Source organism: Lissotriton vulgaris, chromosome 2_1 (assembly GCF_964263255.1).
Source record: "Lissotriton vulgaris chromosome 2_1, aLisVul1.2, whole genome shotgun sequence".
Lineage (NCBI taxonomy): Eukaryota > Metazoa > Chordata > Amphibia > Caudata > Salamandridae > Lissotriton > Lissotriton vulgaris.
The window spans coordinates 1,870,606,542-1,870,633,691 of NC_141687.1; the positions used below are offsets into that span (position 1 = coordinate 1,870,606,542).

Below are 27,150 nucleotides of genomic sequence, written 5' to 3' on the forward strand. Positions count from 1 at the left end.
CCCGTCAGCAAGAGGATCGCGTTCAGACTCCTCACCCACGCACACAAGGCTCTCCACGACATTGGGCCCAAATACCTCAACAACCGCCTCACATTCTACACACCCACCCGCCAGCTCCGATCCGCCAGCCTCGCACTCGTCACCGTCCCACGCATTCTCAGAACCACCACCGGAGGAAGATCCTTCTCCTACCGGGCGGCCAAGACATGGAACTCCCTCCCCACCCACCTATGACTGACCCAGGACCCATCTCTCCTTCAGGAAACAGCTCAAGACCTGGCTCTTCGAGCAGTAGCGGATCCCCCCCGCCCCCCAGCGCTTTGAGACCCTAACGGGTGAGTAGCGCACTTTACAAATTCCCTGATTGATTGATTGACTGATTGAAAGCAGCCCTAGATCCGCCTTTCCGGATCATGCAGGTCCTGTGGGGGGTCGGCTTACCTATTTTTTGCGGGATTGGGAATTGGTCACATCGGACCTTTGGGTTCTCAATCTCGTGGAGAATGGGTATGCTCTTCCCTTTTGGGAGTTCCCTCAGAATTTCCCTCCTTGTCAAGGGTTTTTCTCAGAAAACCACCTGCTGCTTCTGCAGGAGGAAGTCCTGGCGTTACTAAGAAAAGGTGCGATAGAGGTGGTACCGGAGCAGGAGAGGGGTCAGGGATACTACTCCCGGTATTTCCTGATTCCCAAGAAGGATGGCAGGCTTCGTCCAATCCTGGACCTCAGGATCTTGAACCTCTGTCTGAAACAGGAGAAGTTCAAGATGCTCACCCTTGCGCAGATTCTTCAGGCGCTGCTGGAAGAGGACTTGATGGTGTCAATCGACTTGCAGGATGCTTATTTCCAGATCCCAATTCTGAAGTCGCACAGGAAGTTTCTCTGTTTCACCGTGGATTTACAACATTACCAGCTTGCGGTCCTTCCATTTGGTCTTACTACTGAGCCTCGAGTTTTCACCAAGGTGATGGCGGTGGTGGCAGCCCATCTCAGAAGGTCAGGGATTCCAGTATTCCCATATCTGGACGATTGGCTGATCAAAGCAGAATCTCCAAAGAAGGTGCTTCATCATCTGCAATGCACAACTCAATTGTTGTACAGGTTGGGCTTTTCGATAAATGTGCCCAAATCTCAGCTGGTGCCCTCCCAGCGCAACCTGTTCATAGGTGCTGTACTGGATACAACTGTGCGTCGGGCATTCTCTCCTCCTCAAAGGATTCGCGACATCCAGGAAATGATTCCTTTATTTTACAGTGGAGCGGTCGTTCCAGTCCTGAAGGTCCTTCGTCTGCTCGGTCTGATGGCTTCCTGCATTCTGTTGGTCAACCATGCACGCTGGCACATGAGGGCACTCCAGTGGTGCATCCGCAGGCAGTGGTATCAACACAATGGAGATCTCAGGGAGTCTGTGAGGCTCATAAGATAAATGTGGGGAGGGTCAAAAAGGGCATATTTAACGACCAAGATTTAGATCGTTTCTCCATGGAGAAAACTTATCCATATACCAGTGACAACTATGTAGCCCCCAGCTTCAATAGCAGAGGGAGACAGTACGGATCCAACTATTCATCTTCTGGTTCCGATACCAACTCCAGTGACTCGGAGGCACCTAGCACGTCTGGAGCTCCTCAAAGAGGGGGTGGTTCTCAACAACGACCATTCAAGAGAGGTGGTCGACAGAGAGGTGCGATGTACAATCAACACCCAGGTAATTACCAGCATCCTGGCCCTTGGTTGCCACCGGGTCCATGGGGTTTTCAACCACACCCGCCATTCACGCCACAAATGAATCCATACACTTCCTTTCCTCAGTTTTTCCCTAACCAGCCTTTTTTAGGGCGTGGCCGGGGCCAGAACAGGGGAAGAAGAAAAGGACCACAAACTGTCCATTGGGAAGCCGATCAGACGTTCCCCAACACCCGGAGCAGGAAAGCAGCTCAAGAGAGCAACAGCTCAAAGGCGACAGGAGTCTAGTTGTTAATCTTAGCTCCCGAATCCTTACTTCAGTTGAACAGTCAGTCTTGGAGAGAGGTCTGGGCTTTGTGCCAACTAATGAAGGAGACCCGTTCCTTTTGAGAACGGAACTTGAAAAGTTTTTCCGTAAAGTGCGTCTTCACTTTTTCTTCAAAGACAGAACTGAAGATTCTCAATCAGGTGATGATACAGTCAAGAACACAGGACTACGTCCTCCTTCTACCTGTACTCCCTTGAGTCACCAAGTTCCTTCCCTTGTTACCACCTTCGAACAAGCGGTCAGACACGATATTTCACAGCTGCAAAATACTGAACGGAGAACGTTCCACAATTTTTCCAAACTTGAACAACAGGCGGTCAAAAATCTCTCGCAAGATCCGTCCATCATCATAAAACCGGCGGACAAAGGGGGAGCCACTGTCATCATGGATTTGGAACAGTACCGTCAGGAATGTCTCAGACAGCTGGATAATGACAAATTCTATCGCCGTCTAACTACAGACCCCACTCAGAGTTTACTTACCGAAATCAAAACTTTGGTGGACGAAGGAAATATGGAAGGGTGGATTACACCTTAGGAAGCCAGATTCCTTGTCACAGAGAAACCTACTATTCCAGGTTTTTACTGCCTTCCTAAGATCCACAAAGCCACTAGACCACCTCCAGGCCGTCCCATCATCTCAGGGATTGGTTCCCTTCTGGAACCACTTTCCACTTTTGTAGATCATTTTCTTAGACCTCTAGTTAAGAAAATGCCTACGTATCTAGAGGACACAGCTGATGTCCTCAGACTATTACCAACTATACAATACAACGTGGACACTGACCTAATGGTCAGTTTTGATGTAGAATCACTCTACACCTGTATTCCACAACAGGATACGCTGGATGCAATTAGAGGCCTTCTGTCAATGGAAGACCTTGACAGTATAACCCCAGTCAATTTCATTCTATCTCTTGCAGAACTGGCAATGAAGAAAAACTACTTCAAATTTAAAGAACACCTGTTTCTACAGATCTCCGGGACCTCCATGGGGAGTGTCTTTGCCCCGAGTCTGGCAAATCTTTATGTACACCAAATGGAACAGACTCATATCCTCAACCATAGCAACCCATTTTTTGACCACCTGGTGCTATGGAAGAGGTATATAGATGACGTTCTGGTGGTGTGGCGAGGTTCTATCCCTGAAGTACAGGCTTTTCATACATGGCTCAATGGATGCAATCCCTACCTCAAATTCACACTTGAGTATAGTCATGCTAGACTTCCCTTCCTTCATTTATCTATCTTTCCCGAAGATGGGAGTCTTCAGAGTGAGTTATTTACAAAACCCATGGCGAGAAATTCACTCTTGTCATTCAGCAGTCATCACCCACGTTCCCTGAGGGAGAACCTCCCAGTGGGCCAGTTCCTCCGAGTTAAGAGGAATTGTTCATCCAGAGTATTATTCAATAAACATGCAACCATACTAGCTACTCACTTAGAGGAACGCCACTACCCTAAGCATCTTGTGAACAAAGCATGGAAGCGTGCCTCGAATAACAACCGCGAGGCACTAATTGAAAGACGCCCATCAAAACCACCGATTGAACGCCTGACATATGTCAGTACATTCAACACAATGTCCAACTCTGTTCAAAAATTGGTTCGCAAACATTGGACGATTTTGAATAGTACTGATGCAAAGCTTCCGTTACCATTGTTTTCATTCAAAAGGGCACCTAGTCTTCGAGACACTCTTGTCCATACAAGACCGAGGACAACCAGGACTGACAGCTCAACAACCCTATGGAACCTTCCTCCGGTTTCTGGCCACCACCCCTGTGGGTCATGTAGTGTTTGCCCCCAGACTGAGAAAACCACCACAGTCGACATAGGGACAGGTAGGACATGGTTACTCAAAAAACATACTAATTGCAATACTGACAATGTCATCTATATGATAACCTGTCCTTGTTCCTTCAGATATGTCGGCTACACCACCCGCAAGATCAAAACAAGAATAGGGGAGCACAAAAGCACTATTAGATGTCGAAAACAGGCCACTAAACTAACAAATCACTTTCTAGATCAAAGACATACTGCTGATGAAATGAGATGGGTCATTCTTGAACAGCCATTTATTCCATCTCATATTAGTGACGTGTCCAAATTTCTGTTCAAGAAGGAGCAGAAATGGATTTTCCTTTTGAAGAGTCACATTCAAGGCTTAAATGATGACATACCATGGACATCGCTGTAATTAACAAGTCCTGGTTTCTTGTCATCCCTTCATTACATTAATTTAATTGGGACCCTGTAATCATCCCTGTAATCATCCCAGATACTACATCTCTTACTAATCATGTCATTCTGTCCTTGGTGCAGCGCTACACACCTATATCTGCTTTGTCAAGCACATCTAGTCTAATTATGGTCATCGCTTATAGTCACCAGAAGCGTACATACTGTTGGAACATCTGCTCCAATTTGGGTCCAGTATTGCACGCGAAAACCAGATTTAAGTTTTAACACAGGCGCACTGGTTTCTACATTGGCTCTAGTGATCTGACATCAGCGCATGCGCTGTTCATTCGATTAGATCTCACAGCGCATGCACAATTTTATAATAACAAACTCGAAATTTACCACATCTGGTCTTTTTTCAGCCCTTGAGGCTGCACCGCATTCACATAATATTTGTTTTGTTATTTCAATGGGCCACTTTTTGCAGTTAAATGCAATTAGTCACTAGTAGCGCGCCTTTTGTTATAATTGCGGCAAAAATCTTGGTCCAACATTATACGCTACAACAAGGAGCAGTTTAGGACACATGCGCGCTGTGATCGGCATTAATGCTAGCGACCTGATACCAGCGCCTGCGCAGTTCACTCTAGCGGACTTTACAGCGCATGCGCAGTTTAACAATAACAAACTTTTAGTCTACACATGCGCAGTCCAGCCGTGATACTTAGCGCATGCGCACAACAGCTTGGGCATCTTGTTATCGAGACGTTTTTCACAATATCCGACACAGCTGCAGCTAATTACCTAATCAGCTCGGACATAAATAGACACGCGCGCCCAAGAGTCGGTACCTCCACTCCCTCTCGGACGCTGGTGTTGAGGTACCGACGGACAGGTAGGGCAACACATCTTGATGCCCCTCCTTTATTGTTAGTCTCTTTTTTCAGTCATCTTAACGCCATAAGGAGTTCTCTGAGTAGTGGCTCTACTCTTAGACCCTGTTTAACCCTTTCCTGCACAGTTCTGGCCATTTGCTTTACAATAGGTTGAGTCTTTTTTCTGTATATAGCTAGGTTTTGTTAGGAGAATATTGGGAATGTAAACAATTTGGGTTTAAGTCCCTCTGCTATTTCTCTGAGGCTCTTTTTTTAACATTTCCATCCTAACTAGAGCGGGGCCTCCTTCTTCCCGAGTGGGTGCCGGTTGAGGTGAGGCGTATTCCCACACAATGCTGGGTAAGTTATTACGCTTATTCTCATATGCGTGATTATATACACGGGTTAAATACAGACAGGATCTGATCATTAGTTCTGTCAGCGGGGAGAGACTGTCTCCACCGCACTGTTTGTGTGCTTAGCAACTTGTTCTTGTTTCCCTAACTCTGTTATACACTACATCTTTTTGATTCACGCTTATGCCTCTCTTTTTTAGGAGATACTGAAAGTTTTGGACTCCCTCCAGTATTCATCTGGGCCCAGAGGAACTGGTAGGATTTATCCAACATACATAGCGTGAATAGTCACTAAGTTTCTGTTTTGATTTGCAGTCGCAGTTTCCCAATGGTCCTGAAGAAAGCTTAGACCAATAGTCAGTACAGCTGAAACATGTCGACCTCCACTCACTTTGCCTACATATAGTTATTATTTCAAACTATTTTGGCATTTTTTAATATTGACCCTAGCACCATACTGATTAAAATTAAATTTTGGTTCTTGGAGTCAATTTTATCTTCACGTTTTTCACTTTAATTTTTTCCACTTGCACTGCACCCCATTAGCATCACCAGTGAAGCCCAGTGGTCTGAACTTACATCATGATAATCCATCTCTGCACCATGATTAGGTGCACTGTCTGAGATTTGGATTGATGACAGCTCCCACATGACGACATTCCACCAAATGGGTGGGCTGATGGGAATTTCTTTACCAGACCTAGGTTATCACTTCTAGTGTTACTAATGGTTTTGGGGGTATAGTTCAGTTGCGGCACACTAACAGTCTTCTGACCAGGCTACTTCCTCGTGTTTTGACAGTCTGTGAGGCTCTCCAGAGAAGCTGGGGCTGATCTGACTTGGTGGGGCGTGGAAGGCAATCTGTCTCAAGGAAAGCCCTTTCAACTGCCTCCATCGGTGGCCACAGTGATAACGGATGCATCCACTCTAGAATGGGGTGCTCGTCTGGGGGATCTGGAGGTCAAGGGTCTTTGGACTCCAGAGGAAAGGTTGCTTCACATCAACCTACTGGAATTGTGGGCAATACATTTGGCGCTCAAGGCCTTCCTCCCTTCCCTTCGCGGTCAGTCAGTTCAAGTCCTGACGGACAACACTACTGCGGTGTGGTATGTCAACAAGCAGGGAGGATTGGGGCCGCGGTGCCTTTGCAGAGAGGCTCTGCGTCTCTGGTCCTGGGTTCAGGACCATCGGATTTGACTGGTGGCAAATCATCTGGCCAGGGTTCTGAACGTTCATGCAGAGTCTCAGTCGGCAGTTCTCAGCCGATCACAAGTGGAGGCTTCATCCGGAGGTGGTTCGTTGCGTCTTTCGGATGTGGGGGACTCCTCGGGTGGACCTGTTTGCAACTCAGGAGAATGCTCACTGCCCGTCATTCTGCAGTCTCCAGTATCCGATGCAGGGAGCTTTGGGGAATGAGTTTCAGTTGAGTTGGAGCTCACAACTCCTTTACGCGTCTCCCCCCATACCTTTGATTCCTCGGGTTCTGAGGAAGATTCGCAAAGACCGGGCCCAAGTCATATTGATCACCCCGGATTGGCCATGAAGGGTGTGGTACACAGATCTTCTCCACCTCTCCTCGTGCCTGCCGCTCCGTCTCCCTCTCAGGGCAGACCTCCTCTCTCAGATGGAGGGGCAGGTTCTACACCCCCACCTCCAGACCTTACACCTTCATGCCTGGCGATTGAATGGGGCAACCTGAATTCATTTTCTCTCCCACATGATGTGGTGGATGTCATCTTATCAGCCAGGCGTCATTCCACCAAGTCTATCAATTCTTATAGGTGGTCCAAATTTGTCTCTTGGTGTGGAGAGAAATCCATTGACCCTTTGAAGGCTCGTTTGTCTGGCATTCTTCAGTTTGCATCTTCTTTGACTCAGCAAGGGTTTGCTGTAGCTACAGTGAAAGGTTATCGTTCGGCTTTGTTGGCATTCCTGTGCCTGCTGGATCAGCCGTCCTTATTTAAATCTCCTATTATTTTACAGTTTCTTAAGGGCCTTGCAAATAAATTTCCTCCTACTCCCTTTATTGTGCCTCAGTGGGACTTGAACCGTGTGCTTACTTTCTTGATGGGTTCACCTTTTGAACCTTTGCACAAGTGTCCCTCGAGGCTGTTGTCTTTTAAAACGGTTTTCCTAATTGCAATTACCTCGGCAAGGAGGGTAAGTGAGCTTCAAGCTCTTAGTTCAAGGCCCCCATTCTTGACCATTCATGCTGAACAAATGGTACTTAGGACCAGGGCTGCTTTTCTGCCTAAGGTGGTAACTCCCTTCCATCTAGGGCAGTCCATTACCCTTCCTACCTTCTATCCTCCCCCTCCCCCTCACCCTTCAAAGGAGGAGGAGAGACGTCATCGCTTGGACCCTAAGAGGGCGGTGAGCTTTTACCTGGACAGAACCAGAGAGTTCAGAGTGGATGCCCAGCTCTTTGCTGGTTTTGTTGGAGCTTCCCTCCACACTTTCGCGAAGCAGTACTGCTTTGATTCCGAAGTGAGGAGGGACAGCCACTTTGCACGTTCTGTCCTCCAGGATTTTCCGGTATAGGAGAGTGGACACCCTCCTCCGGGAGTGGGGACTGCTGTGGGACTCTATTCACAAGGTGAGGAATCCACTGGCAGTTGTATCCATCAGAAGAACAAGTTACTTACCTTCGGTAACGCTTTTTCTGGTGGATACAGTATCTGCCTGTGGATTCCTCACTGGCCCACCCGCCTCCCCGTTGTTCACTCTTCTATACCTGATTTACTGTAATGTTAATATTTTATTTTCGAAGGAAATGTGTTAATGTTTTTACTTTCTTGCATTGACTACACACTGTGTGTGTTGTTTTGATAATTTGGTACTGAGTACATTGTACATGTATTTATATAGCGCAAATCACCGACCCTGTATCGAAGCGCTTGCTTAGGGAACCTGTCCTGGTATTCCCCTGTGAGATAACCCCGGCAGTGTATCCACAAGGTGAAAGCTAGGCATCCCACCGCGAGGGGCCGTTGTGGAGATTAAGCAAGCTATTGCCCAGAGTCGCAGAGTGTGAACCCGTGAATCGAGTAGGCACCGGAGCGAGAATTGTCGAGTCCGTGGACATTTTAGGACTCAAGACCCCGCCGAGCCGGGAATTGAACCCTCGTCCCGGGCTGACCTCTGCTTCCAGGTCTGCCTCCTCTAACCAGTGAGCCACACTTCTCCACTGTACATTGTGTGTATATCTACTGTTGTTGATCTGTCCATGTGCCTCGAAGGCACGGAAAAAAGGGCAGAACTGATGTCATCACCCCGCGTGGGTCTATTATGGTGTTGATGCCGTGCTTCTGTGACGTCGTCCACATCGGCGCAAAGCTACAAAAATAATTTTCGAATGTTGCTTGCTGACGCAGGGGGATATTCACAAGGTGAGGAATCCGCAGGCAGATACTGTATCCACCAGAAAAAGTGTTACCGAAGGTAAGTAACTTGTTCATTCTTTGTACTATGCTGCGAAGGTATTTGCGATGATTTCTGCTGAGAAGACCAATTGAGCAGATTAATTATTGACAAATGGGTTTATGCGTGCCATCTGCAGTTCTAACATACACAGAATTTCTGGGTCGTCTCTACCTCTTAGTTCCTAAAGAATACTGGTCTCATGGTCTGCAATCTCTTTTAGTTTGTCCTTTACTTTCCCAGAATATAGGTCAAGGCTCTCTCTCTAATGACTACTTTAAAGGCCTCCCACAAGCAGGGTCGGACTGGCTACCGGGCGTTTTGACATACTGCCCAGCTGGGGGCTAATTTAGTTGATGGGTACCAGCGTGTGCTGAACGAAATTGGTTTTGCTTTGGTTATTTCAAAGCACACGCAGGTCTCCATCAACGAAATTAGCCCCCACCGCAGTGACATCAGCCCCCAGCTCGGCAGCATGCCAAAACGCCCAGTAGCCATTCCAGCCCTGCCCACAAGCAACCCTTGATGAAATCAAATCCTGGTGAATTTCAGAGTATTCAGTTATCCTGTTTTGGAGAAGATCTGTGAACTTATCTTGTGACAGCCACCACATGTTCAAACGCCAAACGCCCTTTATATCCTGATTAGTACTAGACAACGTTAGTTCCACTGGGGAATGCTTTGATAAGCCCTGTGGTAACACTCGAGTTGAGCTTATGTGATGAACTACTCCCACAGGGAGGAATAAGTAATACCATGAAGGATTCTTAATTGCAGATGGTACGAACCCTTAGTGTATTGGGCTGTTTTGCTTCATGTGGCATTTGGACAAAATATCAAGTTGTAAATATCAGAAGACAGAAGTATTGGAAAAAATATATTGTGATACAAAAATATCATGATTCAGAAATATTGTCAAGAATATCTTTTTTTCAGGTAGGTAATATTGTTGTTAAGAATATCATGGTTAATATATTCAATAATATACTTTTAAAAAGTATTGTTTATAATTATTTGAAGGTATTTTAGTTTAGTTAATGTATTAATTAATATTTATTAAATAAGTATGTGGTTAATATTAATTATGTATATTATGTAATACTGTTTTATTTTACTTCTATTTTAAGTGTGCAGGGCTACGTTTGTTATGTTATTAAAAATTTATAAAGCGCACGTACGCCCGAGGGCTTCTTGGCGCTGGAAGGATAAAAAACATAACAAGGGGTGAATCTGCCGGACGCGTTATTTTAAGTAAGCTTTTGTGAAAAGGTGAGTCTTGAATGCCTTTCTGAAGGCGAGGAGATCTTTACTCTGTCTAAGGGCTAGTGGCAGAGAATTCCATAGGGTGGCTGCTAGGAAATGGAAACTACTGCCACCTTGTCGTTTTTTCTTAAAGCGAGGGACTTCAAGAAGGTCTTTGTAGGCAGATCTTAGGTTCCGTGAGGGGGCATATCTACCAATCAGCTGTCTGATGAATAGAGGTCCCTTGCCTTGCAGAGCCTTAAAGATAATGCACCCGGCTTTGAATTCGGCTCTTTGAGCCACGGGTAGCCAGTGCAGGCTCTCTAGGCCTGGTTTAATTGATTCCCATTTGGGAACTTTGCAAATCAGCCTGGCGGCCTGATTCTGCAAGTACTGCAGTCTTTTGAGTTGGCCTACGGGTAGGCCTAGGTAAAGGCTGTTTGAGAAGTCAATGTGGGAGAGGACCAGGGCCATGACTACCTGGATTAAGGCGGAGGGAGTGAGAAAATGGGCGATTTTCCTGATTTTCCTAAGTTGGAAAAATCCAGAAGAGACCACGGTTCCAATTTGAGATTTTAGCGAAAGGTCCTCGTTGATGGTTATCCCCAGACTTTTTACAGTGAGAGATTTCTTGGGGGGGAGGCCCATATCAGACGGCCAGAAGTTAGGGCTCCAGCTGATTTCGCTCTTGCCGGGCAGGATCAGCTCAGTTTTCCCTGGGTTTAGTTTGAGGTGATTTGAGGACATCCAGCTCTGGATAAGAGTCATCGTGGCTTGAAAGTCCTCCACCGCGTTAGGGGAGTTGAGAACAAAGACGAGCTGTAAGTCATCTGCATAATTGTATGCAGTGACTTTGTGCTTTCTCAGGGCAAAGAGAAGGGGCCGCATGTACAGGTTGAATAACAAGGGTGATAGTGACGAGCCCTGGGGCACCCCACAGAAGGACTTGACTTTGGCGGCAGAGAAGGAGCCCAAGCGGACAGACTGGGTACGTTCAGAGATGAACGATTTCAACCAGGCTAGGGCGGAGTCTCTGAGACCCGCCTGTTCGACACGGTTGATCAGAATGGAATAGTCAACCGTGTCGAATGCAGCGGACAAGTCAAGGAGTACTAGGGCTTGATGTAGATTGTTGTCAGCGTTGGACCTCAAGGTGTTCTGGACAGCCAAAATTACAGCCTCAGTGGAGTGACCAGGTCGGAAACCTGCTTGGTTGGGTTGGAGATATCCCGTTTCCTCCACGAAATTAGAGAGGCAGTTGGTAACATGCGCCTCCAGCATTTTCGATAGGAAAGGCAGCAAGGATATGGGCCGATAGTTCGTGAGGTCTAGCGGATCGATACCAGGCTTCTTGGTGAGGGGAATCAATAAGGCCTGTTTGAAGCTGCTAGGTACTGTTCCTGAAGTAAGAGAATCGTTGAGCAGGGGTATCATGCTGTTAGGCATAGCTCAACCAATTTCTTTCATAATTTGGGGGGGACAGACATCCGTAGGGGATCCTGATTTGACTCTGGACAATAATGCCAGGAAAGTTTTCAAATCAATAAGGGGAAAAGAGTGTAAAGTTAAGGGGTTAAGAAAGATGTCATCCACTGGGGCGCAAGCTGGAAGTGTGGAAATGTTCTGCTTAATCATTAAGATCTTGTCTCGAAAAAAGTCATTCAGGGAATTGCATAACGCTTGTGAGGGAACTACCGGGGGGGAAGTTCTATCGTCATTGCAGAGGTCGTTCACTATCCTGAAAATTTCTTTTGACTTGTTGGTGGAGTTTAGAATTTTAGTAGAGTAGTAGGTTGTTTTATGGTTTTGTAGAGTTTTTTGGTAAGTCTTCCTGGCTGAGCAGTATGTGGACTTGGCCAGTGGGCAGTACTGGGAGCGCCAGGTTCTTTCCTTTTGCCTCACTTCTAGTTTCATTTTTTTTAGTTCAGGTGTGAACCATTTGTGTGCGTCCGGACTCCTAGAGCAGCTGAGATGCGTGGGAGGGGCGTAGATGTTAATCGCTGCAGTAAGCCATTCATTGAGCCGACCATCGGCCTCCTCCACATTAGTGCTGTCAGGGGGAAGGGAGTTACCCAAGAAGTTGAGAAAAGCTGGCATATCCATAGAGGACCATTTCCTGATGGTTTTGCTGGATTGTAGCTTGAAGTGGGTTGTCTTAACTAACTGAAAGGAGAAACTTATGCTGTGGTGATCAGACCAGCAGCAAGGTGTTATGTCTAGTTCGGGTAGAGGCAGGTTCAGAGACCAGATTTGGTCGAGGCTGTGGCCCTTCTGATGAGTCTCAGTATGGATGTGTTGTGTCAGGTTGAGATCACAGAGGAGTTCACTCATCTCTGCAGCCTGGGGGTCCAGTAATAAGTTGTCGAACCAGAAATTTAAGTCCCCAACCAGTAGTAGTTTGGGGTTGTTAGTGACCAATGGTGCCAGTAGCTGAGCTAGAGTAGAAGGGAATGTGGCCATGGTTTGGGGAGGGCGATATAGTAGGACCAATACTAGTGAGCCATTGGGGCTATCTAATTTGGCGACTATGTTTTCAGTATTAGGTAAAGGCAGGGAGGGGAGCTGTCTGAGTTGGAATTTTTTGTTGACAATTATAGCTGCTCCTCCCCCAGTTTTTCCACCAGGGCGGAGTGCTGATAGTATGTAGTAATCTGCAGGTAGGGCAGCTAAGATGTCCGGTAGTGAGTCCGGGGTGAGCCAGGTCTCTGTCAGTAGCAGCATGTCAGGTTGTTTGTCCATAAGTAGCAGAAAGATATCTGATTGGTGCTTAATCATGGAGCGGGTATTGAGATATATACACTTGAACGTTGAGGTAGATCAAGGTGTGGTCGTGCGCATAGAGTACTCAGGAGCGGGGGCATTTGTGAGGGTGGCGGGGTTGCCTATTCCTAAGTGAGAAATACGTTTCGCCGCGTTATGAGGGACTGGTGGACACGTCGTGGCGGTTGGGCGCAGTGCTTGTAGTTCAGCAGAAGTATAAGTGTAGTGGCCTGCAGGGTCCTTGGCCCCTGGTCCCGGACGCTCGCGGACGAGCGCAGACGAGCTTGCCTTAAGCGCGCCTTCGGCGCGCAATCGTCGCGCCCGCTGCGCTCGTCCGCTGCGCTTCCTGCCAAGGCACATAGTTTATGCTGATTGCTCGGAGCGTTGGAAGGGGCGTGTCCAACCGAGGGGGCGTGTCAGGTGACGCACCTCGCTCTCGGGAAATGGCGATCAGGGGGAGTGGTAGTCGTTGCAGCGTGAGCCCGCTGTTCTAGGATGTTTCAGGTAGGTTTTAAAATGCACAGAATCAGACAAATATTTACAAATTCTTAAAAAAACGCTCTCCCGGCTTTCCGCCTCAGGAGTCCTTTCTTACTGTCAAGCCTCAGAGTCAGCGCGCACTATATAGGCGAGTGGCGAGGGGGCGTGTCCAACCGAGGGGGCGTGTCAGGTGACGCACCTCGCTCTCGGGAAATGGCGATCAGGGGGAGTGGTAGTCGTTGCAGCGTGAGCCCGCTGTTCTAGGATGTTTCAGGTAGGTTTTAAAATGCACAGAATCAGACAAATATTTACAAATTCTTTAAAAAAACGCTCTCCCGGCTTTCCGCCTCAGGAGTCCTTTCTTACTGTCAAGCCTCAGAGTCAGCGCGCACTATATAGGCGAGTGGCGAGGGGGCGTGTCCAGCCGAGGGGGCGTGTCAGGTGACGCACCTCGCTCTTGGGAAATGGCGATCAGGGGGAGTGGTAGTCGTTGCAGCGTGAGCCCGCTGTTCTAGGATGTTTCAGGTAGGTTTTAAAATGCACAGAATCAGACAAATATTTACAAATTCTTAAAAAAACGCTCTCCCGGCTTTCCGCCTCAGGAGTCCTTTCTTACTGTCAAGCCTCAGAGTCAGCGCGCACTATATAGGCGAGTGGCGAGGGGGCGTGTCCAACCGAGGGGGCGTGTCAGGTGACGCACCTCGCTCTCGGGAAATGGCGATCAGGGGGAGTGGTAGTACGTTTGTAGGGGTATAGGGTGAGAACTTAATTAGAGAATAATTTACCAATTAATGTTTAATGTATTATCAATTATTCAACTGATTATTAATCATGTAAATTGTGTAATCATATATTTTAGTTGCGGGTTGGTGGGTTTGTAGGGGTATATGGTTGGGAATTAAATACTTGAAGAACAATTATTAATGTATTATTATTGTGATTATTAATGATATACATTATGTAATACTAATAATAATAATAATACTGAGTTTTATAGAGCGCAACAGCTACCTCCGTAGGAAGTGTCCCGGCGCTGGCATGGGCAGTGAGAGTCATAGTGCAAGAGAGAAGAGATTTATTGCGTGAAAAGCCATGTTTTCAATAGGCTTCTGAAGCAAGGTTCAGAGGGTGCTTGTTGGATTTCCTGTGGCAAGGTGTTCCATAGCCGTGCCGTACTTACGGAAAAAGTTCTTCCACCTAAGCGCGCCCTTTTCACTCGAGGAACGTGGAGATGGACCTTATAGCTAGACCTTAGGAGTCTGGCCTGAGAATATCTAGGCAGCCGTTTTTTTAAGTAGTTTGGGCAGGTCCCATGAAGGGCTCTGTAGGCCAAGGTGAGCGCCTTGAATTTTATGCGACTTGCCACAGGCAACCAGTGTAGCATGCGCAAATGGGGAGAAATGTGATGTCTAAAAGGGACCTGCCTGAGTAATCTAGCCGCTGAATTCTGCACGATTTGCATCTTTTGCAGCAAAAACTTCGGGAGGCCTAAATAGAGGCCATTGGCATAGTCAAGCCTTGAAGTGATTGTGGCATGGATAATCGTTTTGCGGCAGCTCACTGGGAGCAGTCGGAGAAATCTGCGTAGGCTCCTCAGTTTACCAATGCATCCTCCGACGACCTTCTGTATCTGGGGAGCAAAGGATAGGCCATTATCCCATGTAACCCCCAAATTCTTTGCCTTTATGCTCGGAGATGGAGCGGGACCCATCTCTTCCGGCCACCAAAACTCAGCGGGGGGGTGGTCGCTTGTGCCAAAGAAGATCACCTCCGTTTTGCCTGCGTTTAATTTCAGTTTGTTGGTATTCATCCAACAGGCCACGTCGCGGAGGCAGCCCTTGCAGTTAGAAAATGCTGCCTCCGAAACCTCAGAGAATGGGAAGACCAGCTGGGTGTCATCAGCGTAGGAAATTGCAGTGACTCCCCAATTGGCAATCAGTGTGAACAGCGGGGCCAAGTAAATATTAAAAAGCAGCGGGCTCAGGGCGGAGCCCTGTGGGACCCCGCAGTTCAAACTCCTGGAATCTGAGGAGAAGGTACCAAGAGCCACCTTCTGCGATCTGTTGGACAGATAGGAGTGGAGCCAGCCTAATGCCTGGGCTTGGAGGCCGATCCCAGCCAGGCGTTGTAATAGCCTGTCATGATCCACCGTATCAAAGGCGGCCGATAGATCCAGGAGCACCAGCATTGCCGATGCTCCTGAATCCAGCGACCACCTGACTGACTCGGCCACCTCAATCAGGGCGGTCTCGGTGCTGAAACCGGCTCTAAAGCCTGATTGTGTTTCATGCAGAGCGTTGCTGTCCTCCGTGAATTTATTTAGCTGCCGCTGGATTAATTTCTCAAGCATTTTACCCGGCGCTGCCAGTAAGGAAATGGGACGAAGATTACTCAAGTCTTCTGGGGCCCCGTTTGGCTTTTTTTTCAACGGGAGTAGAGTAGCATGCTTCCAGCACTCAGGGAACACTCCAGAAGAAATGGACACATTCCAAATGTGCTGGAGAGTGGGTGCCACAAAATCCGCCATCACACTCCAGAGTTTCGGTGGGCAAGGATCATCAGGAGATCCTGATTTGCAACTGTTAATTTCCAGTATAACAGCCTCACGTGTGATTGGTTGAAATTGGCCCAAAGTTAGTTGCGACGCTCTATACTCCATGACATCAGATTTAACAGTGCTTACTGCAGGAGTAAAAGAGTCAGATACTTTCAGAATTTTGTTCTCAAAATATTCAGATATAGTATCACAGAGTTTGTCAGACGGAGTCACATCCAGCTCAATACATCTGGGTTTAAAAAAAGACTGCACTATCTTGAACACTTCTTTGCTAGAGTGTTCTGCTTGCTGGATGGAAGTGAGGAAAAAAAGTTTCCTCGCCATTTTTATAGATTTGTGCAAAGCGCGGATGGCGGCCTTGTAACGTGCCTTCGCCAAGCTGCAGTAGTCCACCCTCCAAAGTCGCTCTAACTTTTTACAGGCGGACTTCTCCACCCTCAGTTCCTCAGAAAACCAGGGAGCGGAGGGGGAGTCTCTGCGGGACATAGCCCGTTTAGCTGGCGCAATGGAATTCACCATATCGCCAATCCATTTTGACATAGCCACTGCATCCTTATTAACATCAGATGAGAGTACAGGAGGGTTGTGGGCCAGGACAGGGCCTATGTTTCCAGGGATCAAGCATTTCCACTGCCTCTTCAAAAAGGAGCGTCTCCCTGTTTTGGGCCCTGACCCGGGTAGCCTGACCGAGAATGGGATTAAAGCGTGGTCCGACCAAGTTAGCTCTAGAGGTGGACCCACTGCCAGATCGTTCATATTGGAGAAGATTAGGTCCAGCATATGGCCTGCTTTGTGTGTGGGAGCTGTGCTGCATAATGTCAAATTAGCGGCATTCAGTGTTGAAATAAGCCGCTCAGCAAGTGGACAAACCGCCGCCTCAGCATGCACATTGAAATCCCCTACAGCTATAAAGTAGGAATGGAGGACAGAGATTTGGACGATGGCGTCAATAAGCGCCAGAAGAGCTGTATCTGTGCCGTCTGGAGGACGGTAGATAACCATGCCTGCCAGGGATTGGCGGGGATTGATTTGTAGGCAGAAGAACAGGCCTTCCAACCCTACAATAGTAGTGGGTAATGAGGACGTGAGTTTATAGCAGTCTCTGAAGAGAAGGGCCACCCCCCCGCCTCGCCTCCCATCCCCTCTGTTAGAAAAACACATTTTATAACCAAGTGGCACCGCTAGGGCAATGGCAGGCATAGTGTGTTCATTCAGCCATGTTTCGGTTAAAAACATCGCATCCCACTCACCATCCTCAAGCAATAGCCAGATGTCATCGGCGTGTTTGGACATGGACCGGCAATTTAAGAGTCCCATTTTCAAGCTGCAACAGCTTGAGTCAGGCCGGTCAGCAGAAATGTAAGTGGAGCTAGAGCTAGAGAGAGTAACCCAGCTCAGCGGGACACCGCAGAGTGAGCAGACCTGCAGACTCTGATCAGCAGCTGGGTCCAATAGGGCTTTACAAGGCAGCTTCGTATTTAAAGCAACCAGCTCCTCTTTGGACCAGACAATCCTGGCAGTGTCTGAGATCAAACTATCAGCGTGGCAGGCCCTGGCCGCGGTCCGGTCGCGGACGGGCGCAGACGGGCTTGCCTTAGGCGCGCCTTCGGCGCGCCATCGGCGCGCCCGCTGCGCACGTCCGCTGCGCGGCCGTGGACACATTCCAATATATAAGAAAGTGCCCCGGAAGTGAACCAGCGAGGGGGAGGAGTCGCGTCCCTCCGTTCAAGCGGCACAGATAGCCGTGACGGACCGGGGACCGACCGGGGAAGTGCAAAATAGGCAGAGTGCAAGGTGCAACACACAGTTTAATAACACCAGTTCACCCACACACTAATTAAAAAAATCGATCTAGATTTTAAAAGCACAGAATGTGCAAATGCTCAAAAACGAGTTGTGGTACTTTAAATAGCCACACGCATTAGCTAAAACCTCCTTTAATCAATGCTCGCCTCCAGCGCCTGTCTCACGCTGCTCTCACCAGCGAGGCTGTTGAATTCTGGCGCTTTTGAAGTCTGCAGGGGGAGGAGTCGCGTCCCTCCGTTCAAGCGGCACAGATAGCCGTGACGGACCGGGGACCGACCGGGGAAGTGCAAAATAGGCAGAGTGCAAGGTGCAACACACAGTTTAATAACACCAGTTCACCCACACACTAATTAAAAAAATCGATCTAGATTTTAAAAGCACAGAATGTGCAAATGCTCAAAAACGAGTTGTGGTACTTTAAATAGCCACACGCATTAGCTAAAACCTCCTTTAATCAATGCTCGCCTCCAGCGCCTGTCTCACGCTGCTCTCACCAGCGAGGCTGTTGAATTCTGGCGCTTTTGAAGTCTGCAGGGGGAGGAGTCGCGTCCCTCCGTTCAAGCGGCACAGATAGCCGTGACGGACCGGGGACCGACCGGGGAAGTGCAAAATAGGCAGAGTGCAAGGTGCAACACACAGTTTAATAACACCAGTTCACCCACACACTAATTAAAAAAATCGATCTAGATTTTAAAAGCACAGAATGTGCAAATGCTCAAAAACGAGTTGTGGTACTTTAAATAGCCACACGCATTAGCTAAAACCTCCTTTAATCAATGCTCGCCTCCAGCGCCTGTCTCACGCTGCTCTCATACTGATAATACTGATTTATTTTAGTTATATTTTAGTCACAGGTTGCTAGGTTTGTAGGGGTATAGGGTGGAAAGGTAATTGAGTAATAATTTAAAAATAATAATTATATCAAATTAATAATAAATATTAATGTATATTTAATTGATTAATAATGGGAGGCTGGTCTCAACAGTCACAGTAGCACCGTGTCCAGATTAGGGTTGCCTCCTATCCAGGTTTGGCCCAAAGAGTTTGAGTTTCAGGCGATATTTTGAGGTCATAATGACTGGCTGCCCAAAAGAGACATATGTTGCTTTTGGTTATGAATAAATCTTTGTTGTGGTCAAAGAGAGTACCTTCCCAGTATTCAGGTCTAAAGAAGGCTTTATATGGCCTAGCCTAGTCCGCATCCTCTTCGTAAGCCTCTTGGTGGACGAACAGTTAGAGGAATTTGCTCAGTGGGGGTGAGGGCATTGCATGCATGGAACCCCGAAGAGTCTCCGTGCATTTAGCTTCTGTCAGTGACTACATACACACCCCAGTGACCAGTAAATGTACCCACTGACCAGTTTGACCAAACATTATTTACTTTTATCAAACCTATCACACTAACTCTGACAGTGTTTTGAAGGCAGACCCCCCCACATCCAGATCACAAATTGTATTTCATTATATTTTATGCCTCTTGCCCTGCACCGCTAGGGATTTCTTTGTCCTTGGAGCAGATAGTGACATCTCTGGTTCACTGTAAACATTCGCAGCCTAGGCTTAGGCCAATCTGAGACGCAGCCTTTATCACACTGTTCATGCTATGATAGACCTCCTACTTGAAAACTCATCATCAGGAACATGATTGCTTTACCACCGGTCAGAGAAATTTTCCAAAATATCTGCATCTCTTCCCTTAAGAAAAAGAAATATATAAAAAAAATATTCCAACCCCAAAAAATCCTGTGTGTCAAGCTTCATTGTATGTGTTGCTCTGCTTCTGCTGTTGTTCACCATCTGTGCTGTCTCTCTGTTTTTCATTGCCTCTAAAGCTGCTTTGACCTACAAGTGCACGGGGGACCAGTGGACGGTGTACTGCCGTGTGATCCGGGAGAAGGACCTGTGCCAGGACATGCGCTGGTATCAGCGCTGCTGCCAGACATGCAGAGACTTTTATGCAAGCAAGCTGCAACAGCTGAGCTAGTGGAACAGGCACTGGCAGTGTGCGACAGACCAGTCCTGGGGTCTTCACGAATCTTGGGCAAAATTCTGGATCCCAAAGCAGACCCGGTGAGATTCAATCACGATTCTGGGAGCTGGAGGTACCAAAGAGGCCCAGACACTCACCTTGTGTAGACGTCATCTCAAGGAGCCAATCATGTAGAACATTATTGTGTAATGACATTATTCTCAATTTTATTAATGCTTTTACTTAATATATTAATAGCCACTGGATGGCTTGTTATCCTAAAGAAATGGACAAAGTGATTCACTTACTATTTTTGTGGGGCATGTTGGACCTCACCAGGGGAAATCCTCTCGCATACATCCCAGCGACAATTCTGCTGTTGGCACCTCGCAACCCGCAATCGTCCTTAACTTTTCATAAACTTGTCTTTCATTTCTTTTCAGACAGACTCTTTGAATCTCTATGGCAGCTACTACTTGAACTACCTTGTCATGATCGCATCAGAGGTTGAATCTGATTGGACAGTGCTGTCTCTGAAGTCACAATTAATACACATACACTGCGTGAGCTGATCATTATCAATTGTGTGAATCCACTGGCCACAACATAGCAAGTCCTCTAATATTGATCAACTACAGGAGCCAATCTCGTGAGATTTTAAAATGGTAGCACTACCTAGGTTTTTCACAATGACCCCCACCCTATTAGTTTACGCAATAATATTGTTTAGATTCAGATGATGATAATGTTTATCTCTTTAAATGCTGCAATTTAGTTGATCTTCTGGAAATAGTTAGGAATCTATAATTGTTTTGAGTATTTCCAGCACAACTTCCTTCCCTCTTATAAGAATGCAAGGTTAGTTTCAGTTTTGCTGCTTTGGTCTTCCCACGGTTTGCTTTGAGTTTTTTTATTTTTCAATGATTTACAAGTAAAGAAATAAAAGAATAACTCCCTAAACACGTCGGGGCTTATTTACAAGCCCCTTGCGCCACCCTAACATCACTTTTTCCATGTTAAAAATGACGCAAAAGTGGAGCAAGAGGCTTGTAAATCTGCCCCGTCATCTTTATATACAGGTATCTAGCACCTAAATATAAAGCAACAAGCAAAAATTTAATTTAAGTAAAAAGTTTTTTAATTTTCACATTTTGTAGTTAAAGCCTATTATTGACTGACATGCCTGACTCCCTACGAAATAAGGCCAATGTATCCTCCCCCCGAAAGATTCATAACACCGCTTAGGTTCTGCAGTCGTATAAAATGTTGTGTTTCAAAGGCAGGTAATTGTCAATTTTCTTCCTAAAAATGAGAAACCGTGCCGGTAATGTTGTGAGTTTTATAAAAAGGCTTACACTAAAACAAAAATAATAATAACAACCTGTATTTACACATCGCTTCTTACCACTTCTGGTTCTAAAGCAGAATGCAACACTGCACTTTCGTATCATGTGCTTAGTGAAGATAGACACTTGCAGGATGGGGGTGGTGTTAAATTGCTGTTCTTCCTAATATGTGCAATGTTACCTTCCAGAGCTTCCTGTCACGGGGTGCTGCAATTACAGTGAACCCCCTTGTTATTCCTCGCATTACTCTATTTATAGTAGAGTGCACTTACTAACTAGGAAGACACCAAGCAGGCTGCAAAATGGAAGAATTTAGAGGAAGGTGGCCGACAAAATTGGCCTATGCACCACAGATAAAAGGAACGCACCTCTATTAATTTCATATCTCCCTGTACTAATTCACCACCACTAATTCGTTTTGGGTTCCAGTGTAGCGTGCTACTTGCCGAAAAGCGCTTTGATGCCTCGTCAGGGGTAGTAAGCGCTATATAAATGCAATTGCAATTCTGTGTGAAAAACGGATAATAATATCAAAAAGTAACCATTATATACATAGATAAGTGACTAAGGATCATTGTAGAATTCTAGGTTTCACAGCAGCATTAAATGTTTGTGTAGCATATTTATAATTGTATGACTATGTAATTGTTATCATTTTTTAACAGCAGGATGGCATTGTTTTATAAGCCAAACACTGGGTCAGTATTTTAGGAACCAGGCACAGTGTGATGCTGAGAGAACGTTTGTTAACATTTTTAGAATAAATTGGAGGAATAAAAGGGACAGAAATGACCCTCCTTCATGTTTAACTGGTGGGAGCTAAAGGAGGGAGAGAACCCTGAATACAGGTTGCTGAAGAGTCTTCGAGAAAGTGAAGCCTACATTTAAAACGTCTGTGAGGACCTGATTGGCAGTATGTTTCTGAAAATGGGGCACCTATGTGATGCCATAGAGCAGGAACACTTTGATAGGCCCCCTAAACCAGCCCAACCTGCGTCAGCCATTCAACGTTCTGTGTAGGGGGAATGATACAATCCGTGTTCCATACTCAGCAGGAAGCCACCCTGCTCGAGTTCGGGTCCTGAATGACTAGTTTCCCCCCATTTAGAAGCTTCTGGTGCTGACACTTAACACAAACAAACCCTTGGAAAAATATTGCTTTGGGGATCTCATGCCTTAGAGTTCATATAAACTGTAAGCATCACATCTTAGGATCAGAAAAATTAATGTCCCCAATAAGTGAATTGAGTATAGAGTTACTGTACATCTATGGTATTTCTAATAAACCGTACTTCTCCCTCGAAAGGTGCCGTTAACGATATTCTCGACTGGGTAAAGTTAACAGAGTTAGACGAAGCCGATTTAAATCGTACATATTATTCATCAAAATCGTGTTTTAGTTTTCTTATGGAAAAAAACAAATAAGAACAGGTGATGGACTGAATGCTGGACAATGCAAACATTCAAACCCAGTCTAGTGATCTGGGTTTAATGAAACAAAAAGCAAACAAGACCTGCTCTAAAGTTGGAGCATTTAATATTGTTGTCTCCAGTTGTCGCAATGTAGCAAAGCCTGCAAATCTTTTGTGCGATTTTTATTTTACGTAAAACGTCTTGCACGGTTGGCTGCAGCTAAGCCAAATTCTCTCCTTTTGCATTTCACCTACTGTTTCCACACCAATTCAAAAGCTACAATTGGTGCTTGCTGGAGGAACAAGCTACAGAGGGAAGCTGTTCACAGATGAGGGCCACTCAAGCAAAGAGCTGCAGGCCTGCCTTGTCAGCGTTTGACAAGTTCATGCTTTTTGTGTCTTTTATTGCATTGTAGTGCTTGTATTGTTCCCTTGTCTTTAGATGAGATCTACTTGTGTGTGTCAGAATAATAACAAAAACAGGATTGAATGAGCATTCCCAGGTTAGGTGAGACAGCTGTCAATCTGTTGTCCAGAGCAGCTGCTCCCAGAGCCAGCATTGCAGCTTCTAGTGACAGTAAGCGGAGCAGAGTGAGTGTGTGTCACAAGTACTAGTAACTATTTCAAGGAGGAGGTGTGGTCTAGAGGCCAATGGCCAAGTTCAGTGTCCCTCAGCAAACCATTTAGCATCCACGTGCCTTATACAAAAGCTTGCCAAAGGGTGTGAACCGCAGTGTCAAGTGCTATGTAGAACACGGGCATCCATTTTAAGTGTTTGATTGACATGTTCCAATCTAGCTTCTTTGACCTAACCTCTGCAGACAGAGCCACTGCCCCTTCGTCAGTATCCCCGCCTCCATAATGCACCTCCATGCCAACAACTCCACCAACGCAGCCTCTGATGTCATCGCGTTGCATGTGCAAGTAGATTTCTGCTGCTTTTATGACAGTATTGAGGAATGGATAGAAAATACAAAAGAAAGACAAGATGAGTCGACGCAGAATGAATGCAATCGCCTGGTTTATTAAGAAGGAAGAGTTAGAGCCCAGGAACAGTTTGTTGTGTTAGTGGAGCAAGAAGACAACATGGTAGGGCCCGCGCGTTCTTCTGTGCGTACAGGAATGAGCTATAAGAGAACGGTGGACTCTATCAGAGATACTGACCAACAGCAGCTGAAAAACACCCCTTTATCGGCAACTGTCTGTATTGGCACCTAAGACACTCTGAACAGAAGCTGAGGCATGCTCTGATGTGGCTGTACTACCACCCTCCCTCCGAAGCAGAAACACCTGCACAGGAGGCAGCAGGCGAGGGCAATAAATCAAGTGCGGACACTGTACAGATCAGAATAAGCTAAACTCTCTCTCTCGTTGACTCTGCAAATATCAACCACGAAAGCTACAGCCAGGCTCCTGTTTAAAACGTAATTCAGGCTCTATCCCAAACTTCAGGCCCTTACTGTATGCTTGCTATGCATCATGTAATCATTGCTGAATTGCACAGACGTGCAGTGTTCTCATAAATAAATGCCAGGCCTGCGTTTGCTTCTGCACCAGCCCCTTTCAAGATGATCAGAGTCCATTTGATTTTCAGTGACAGGAAGCGCACGAGGCCTGTTTGTTTACTTCTGAACACTGCCACCTCCTTGAAACAGCCCCTTGCAGCACCTAGCTCTCCTATCTTCTACTGACCTGCTGTGGTTGATTTGTCGTTTTATTGTCCAGTTGTGCAGAAAAATGGTGCTATTTCCTTAATGGCGATGGACAGTGTGGTGCTTATGTGGGAACAATCTATTGTACTGTTACATTAGTACTGTACATTTCTAATTGCACAAATGCCTTGAGAGGCCAGCTCTCTCTACACTACATATGGTGCTATTTTTATTATTAGTGGAAAACAAAATCATTGTGACTGAGCATTGATAGATATTCTCTGATAACCCAGGGATGTGCCCCGCGTGGCAATAGTTTCTTGTCCAATTTTCATTACAGAGGTCAATGTATGTATTTGTATCCAACTGTTAATATTCATACGTGTCTGCCACAGATCTATGTCTTTTTGTGCGTGCATTTGTGTGTTTTTATGGTTTCAGTGAATGCATCGAGCGAAACAGGAAAGAAAAAGAAGAACTGCAGTTTGGAAATAAGATCTATGTACGAAAAGCAGTTATCTGAGCCTTTCAGAGACTTTTTGAAAAAAGTTTTTCAACAATAAAATTCCAACTGCGTGTGAAAATAACTCAACCGCACGTTTGTTTTTATTTGCCTAAAATACTCCCATTTTGAATGAGTATTGCTTTTTTACACCTTAAAGAACAGCTTACTCCCTCAGTTCTACAAGTAGTAAATGCATTTAATGTTTGGTATATGCCCTGAACTTCAATTCACCAAAATGCCTGGGGTAGTGGAAGTGACATCACATGCCTTTTGACCTTCAATGTCACTCACACACGTACACATACACAGGCATTCACACTCTATCTTTCATGTAAACACACAATTACCTGCAAGCATGCACACAACATACATGTAAGAGCATTTTTTTACTTACCTCAGCTGCCAGGGAATGTCATATTCCAGCTAATTGTACTCCATATTTTATTACTCGAGTAGTAAATAATAGAACATTACTGAACTGCTACAAGTTTGATTACAGTTAGGATTGGTTCTTTAAAACATATATATTCACAAAGTAGACCCTGGCCACATCTACTGAATCACTTGATTTTTTACACCACAGTCGACAAATAAGCATTGCTCATTCACAGACTGCTGTGTTGAAATCTGTGCTGATACCCCTTCTTCGTGGCAGTCCTGATTTAGTGCAAGGCTGCTACTGGAGAAGGAACAATGCAGGAAGGGGACAGAAATGCTCCCTGCCTACATGCCAGGTCCCTTACTCTACCACTCTTTTAATGCACGAGCAGTTGAGGACATATTTACATCCATACCCCTAATTTAGGGGTTGCAATGTAAATGTATGCATTCACATTCCCAGATCCTGGAAGACCCATCCGTACCTGTCAATACTGCCTGCATAGGTGGCATGAGTACTGGTGTCGGAGCTTTGGACATCACTATGCCCATGTGGCTCATAATAGCCACTGTATTGCATAATAGCAGGTGAATACCTGATCAAAAATTCGAGAAAAGCAAGAGCATTTGCTACCTGTCACTGCCACCAGTGCCCGCAGATTCCTGCTGTGAATTAGGTGCCGCAGGCCTCCACATCAGGGGTGGCTCCGCCGCTAACGTGGAAGAGTGTTTCCCACCCCTCTCAGAGCAGTGGGAATGGGAAAAATAAAATGATAATAACAATGTTAATCTCATTTCATTTTTCGTTGCTGTGGAGCTGGGTTAGGGGCGGTGCTGGTGGCACGGGGCGGAGGAGTAATTCATGCACTTAAGTGTGCATGATGGCTTGGCCGGCTGTCTTGGAATGTCCAAACAGTCATGCACACTTTACATGTTCTCCACCGGGATGTAATACACAGCTTGGGTGAGTACATGCACAGGCTCCCTGTCTGAGTGCCGAACCAAGGCGCTCAGGCCCAGGCCAATCACAGACCAATCACAACGCTGCATTGCAGCATTGTGATTGGCTTAGGAGATCCTGTTTGCTTCCTGCTTCTTCCAGACATGGAGTCAGACAGCAGAAGAAGTAAGTAGTTCTTAAAAATATTTTTCAACCACTCCTTCTCGTCGCCCCGAGCCCTACCAGCCGCCACTGCTCCACCTCCACATTTCTGGGGGTTGGGGAGGTGGAGATGCACAAACTGCACCCCATAAATGTGCGACATCAAATGTGAGTATCGAAATCGATGTGCCCTTTAACAGCTGTATTTTGTGAGACCACATTATTCCATACATGACAAAAGACAGGAGTAGGGCTTTGGAGGAGTCTTTCTCCTGTACCCCCTGCACATGTTATTATAGGAGTTGCATGTTTGCTTTACTTAATTGGAATCAATTAGACCAACCTACCATACTGCAATGGTGTGATCTGGCTGGAAGCAGTGGGTTTCACTACCTGTCACAGGTGGTCCTTTAATTATGCTGATAGTTCATCAAAAACATTTTGACGAAGAGCCGCAACCAATTCACTGTCATTTGGTGAAGACCCAGTTAATTCATTAACCATCTTGAGGTGCCTCCAAAGTCATCTTTGATCAGCCAGGTGACGAGTTTGAGTAGTCAGGAGACACGCTGGTGTTTGGAGGAGAATTGTGCTTTGATTTTCAAATGGAATGCCTGCGTCCAGTGGTTAATTTGTAAAAAAAAAAAAAAAATAGGTGCCAGGGCTGTCATCAGGAGGCAGCTTGCACCAGCCCATTTCTCCTGTTAGCACTGCCTAAAACAGAAAAAACAACTAACCATGAATGTGGGAAGAGGATGTGGCGTAATGGTCATAGCTGCCGACTTTAGAGCTGCGGAACCAGGTTTGAGTTTTGGAGTCGGCTCAACATCCTGTGATTCTGGGCAAATCATGTAATCTCTTGTAAATTCATGTGTCCTTAACTGGTATTCATGAAAAGCGCCAGTGCTAGTGATTAGGTGATGGTGCTGAGCATCAGAAACCACTGGTTCAAATTAAGTACTTCCCTCTAACTACACATACCTCAAGAGAGTATACAGTGACCTCCTTTTTCTGCCTCTGTTTATTGCTTTCTTTTTATTTACAGATTACCTTGTACTTGTGTAATGTAACTGGTGCTCATTTAAAGCGATC

General features: G+C 46.2%; 1 protein-coding gene across 2 annotated transcripts in view; it reads left to right on the forward strand.

Annotated features, from left to right (window-relative positions):
* Nucleotides 1-26,688, forward strand: part of ADAMTS17 (ADAM metallopeptidase with thrombospondin type 1 motif 17) — a 1,053,865-nt gene extending 1,027,177 nt beyond the window's left edge. For both annotated transcript variants that reach the window (XM_086958065.1, XM_086958066.1), the window contains one exon: nt 19,527-26,688. In XM_086958065.1, the coding sequence (XP_086814191.1) occupies nt 19,527-19,678 (152 nt within the window). In that variant the 3' untranslated portion in view covers nt 19,679-26,688. The remainder of the gene's footprint in view (nt 1-19,526) is intronic.
* The last annotated feature ends 462 nt before the right edge of the window (nt 26,689-27,150 follow it).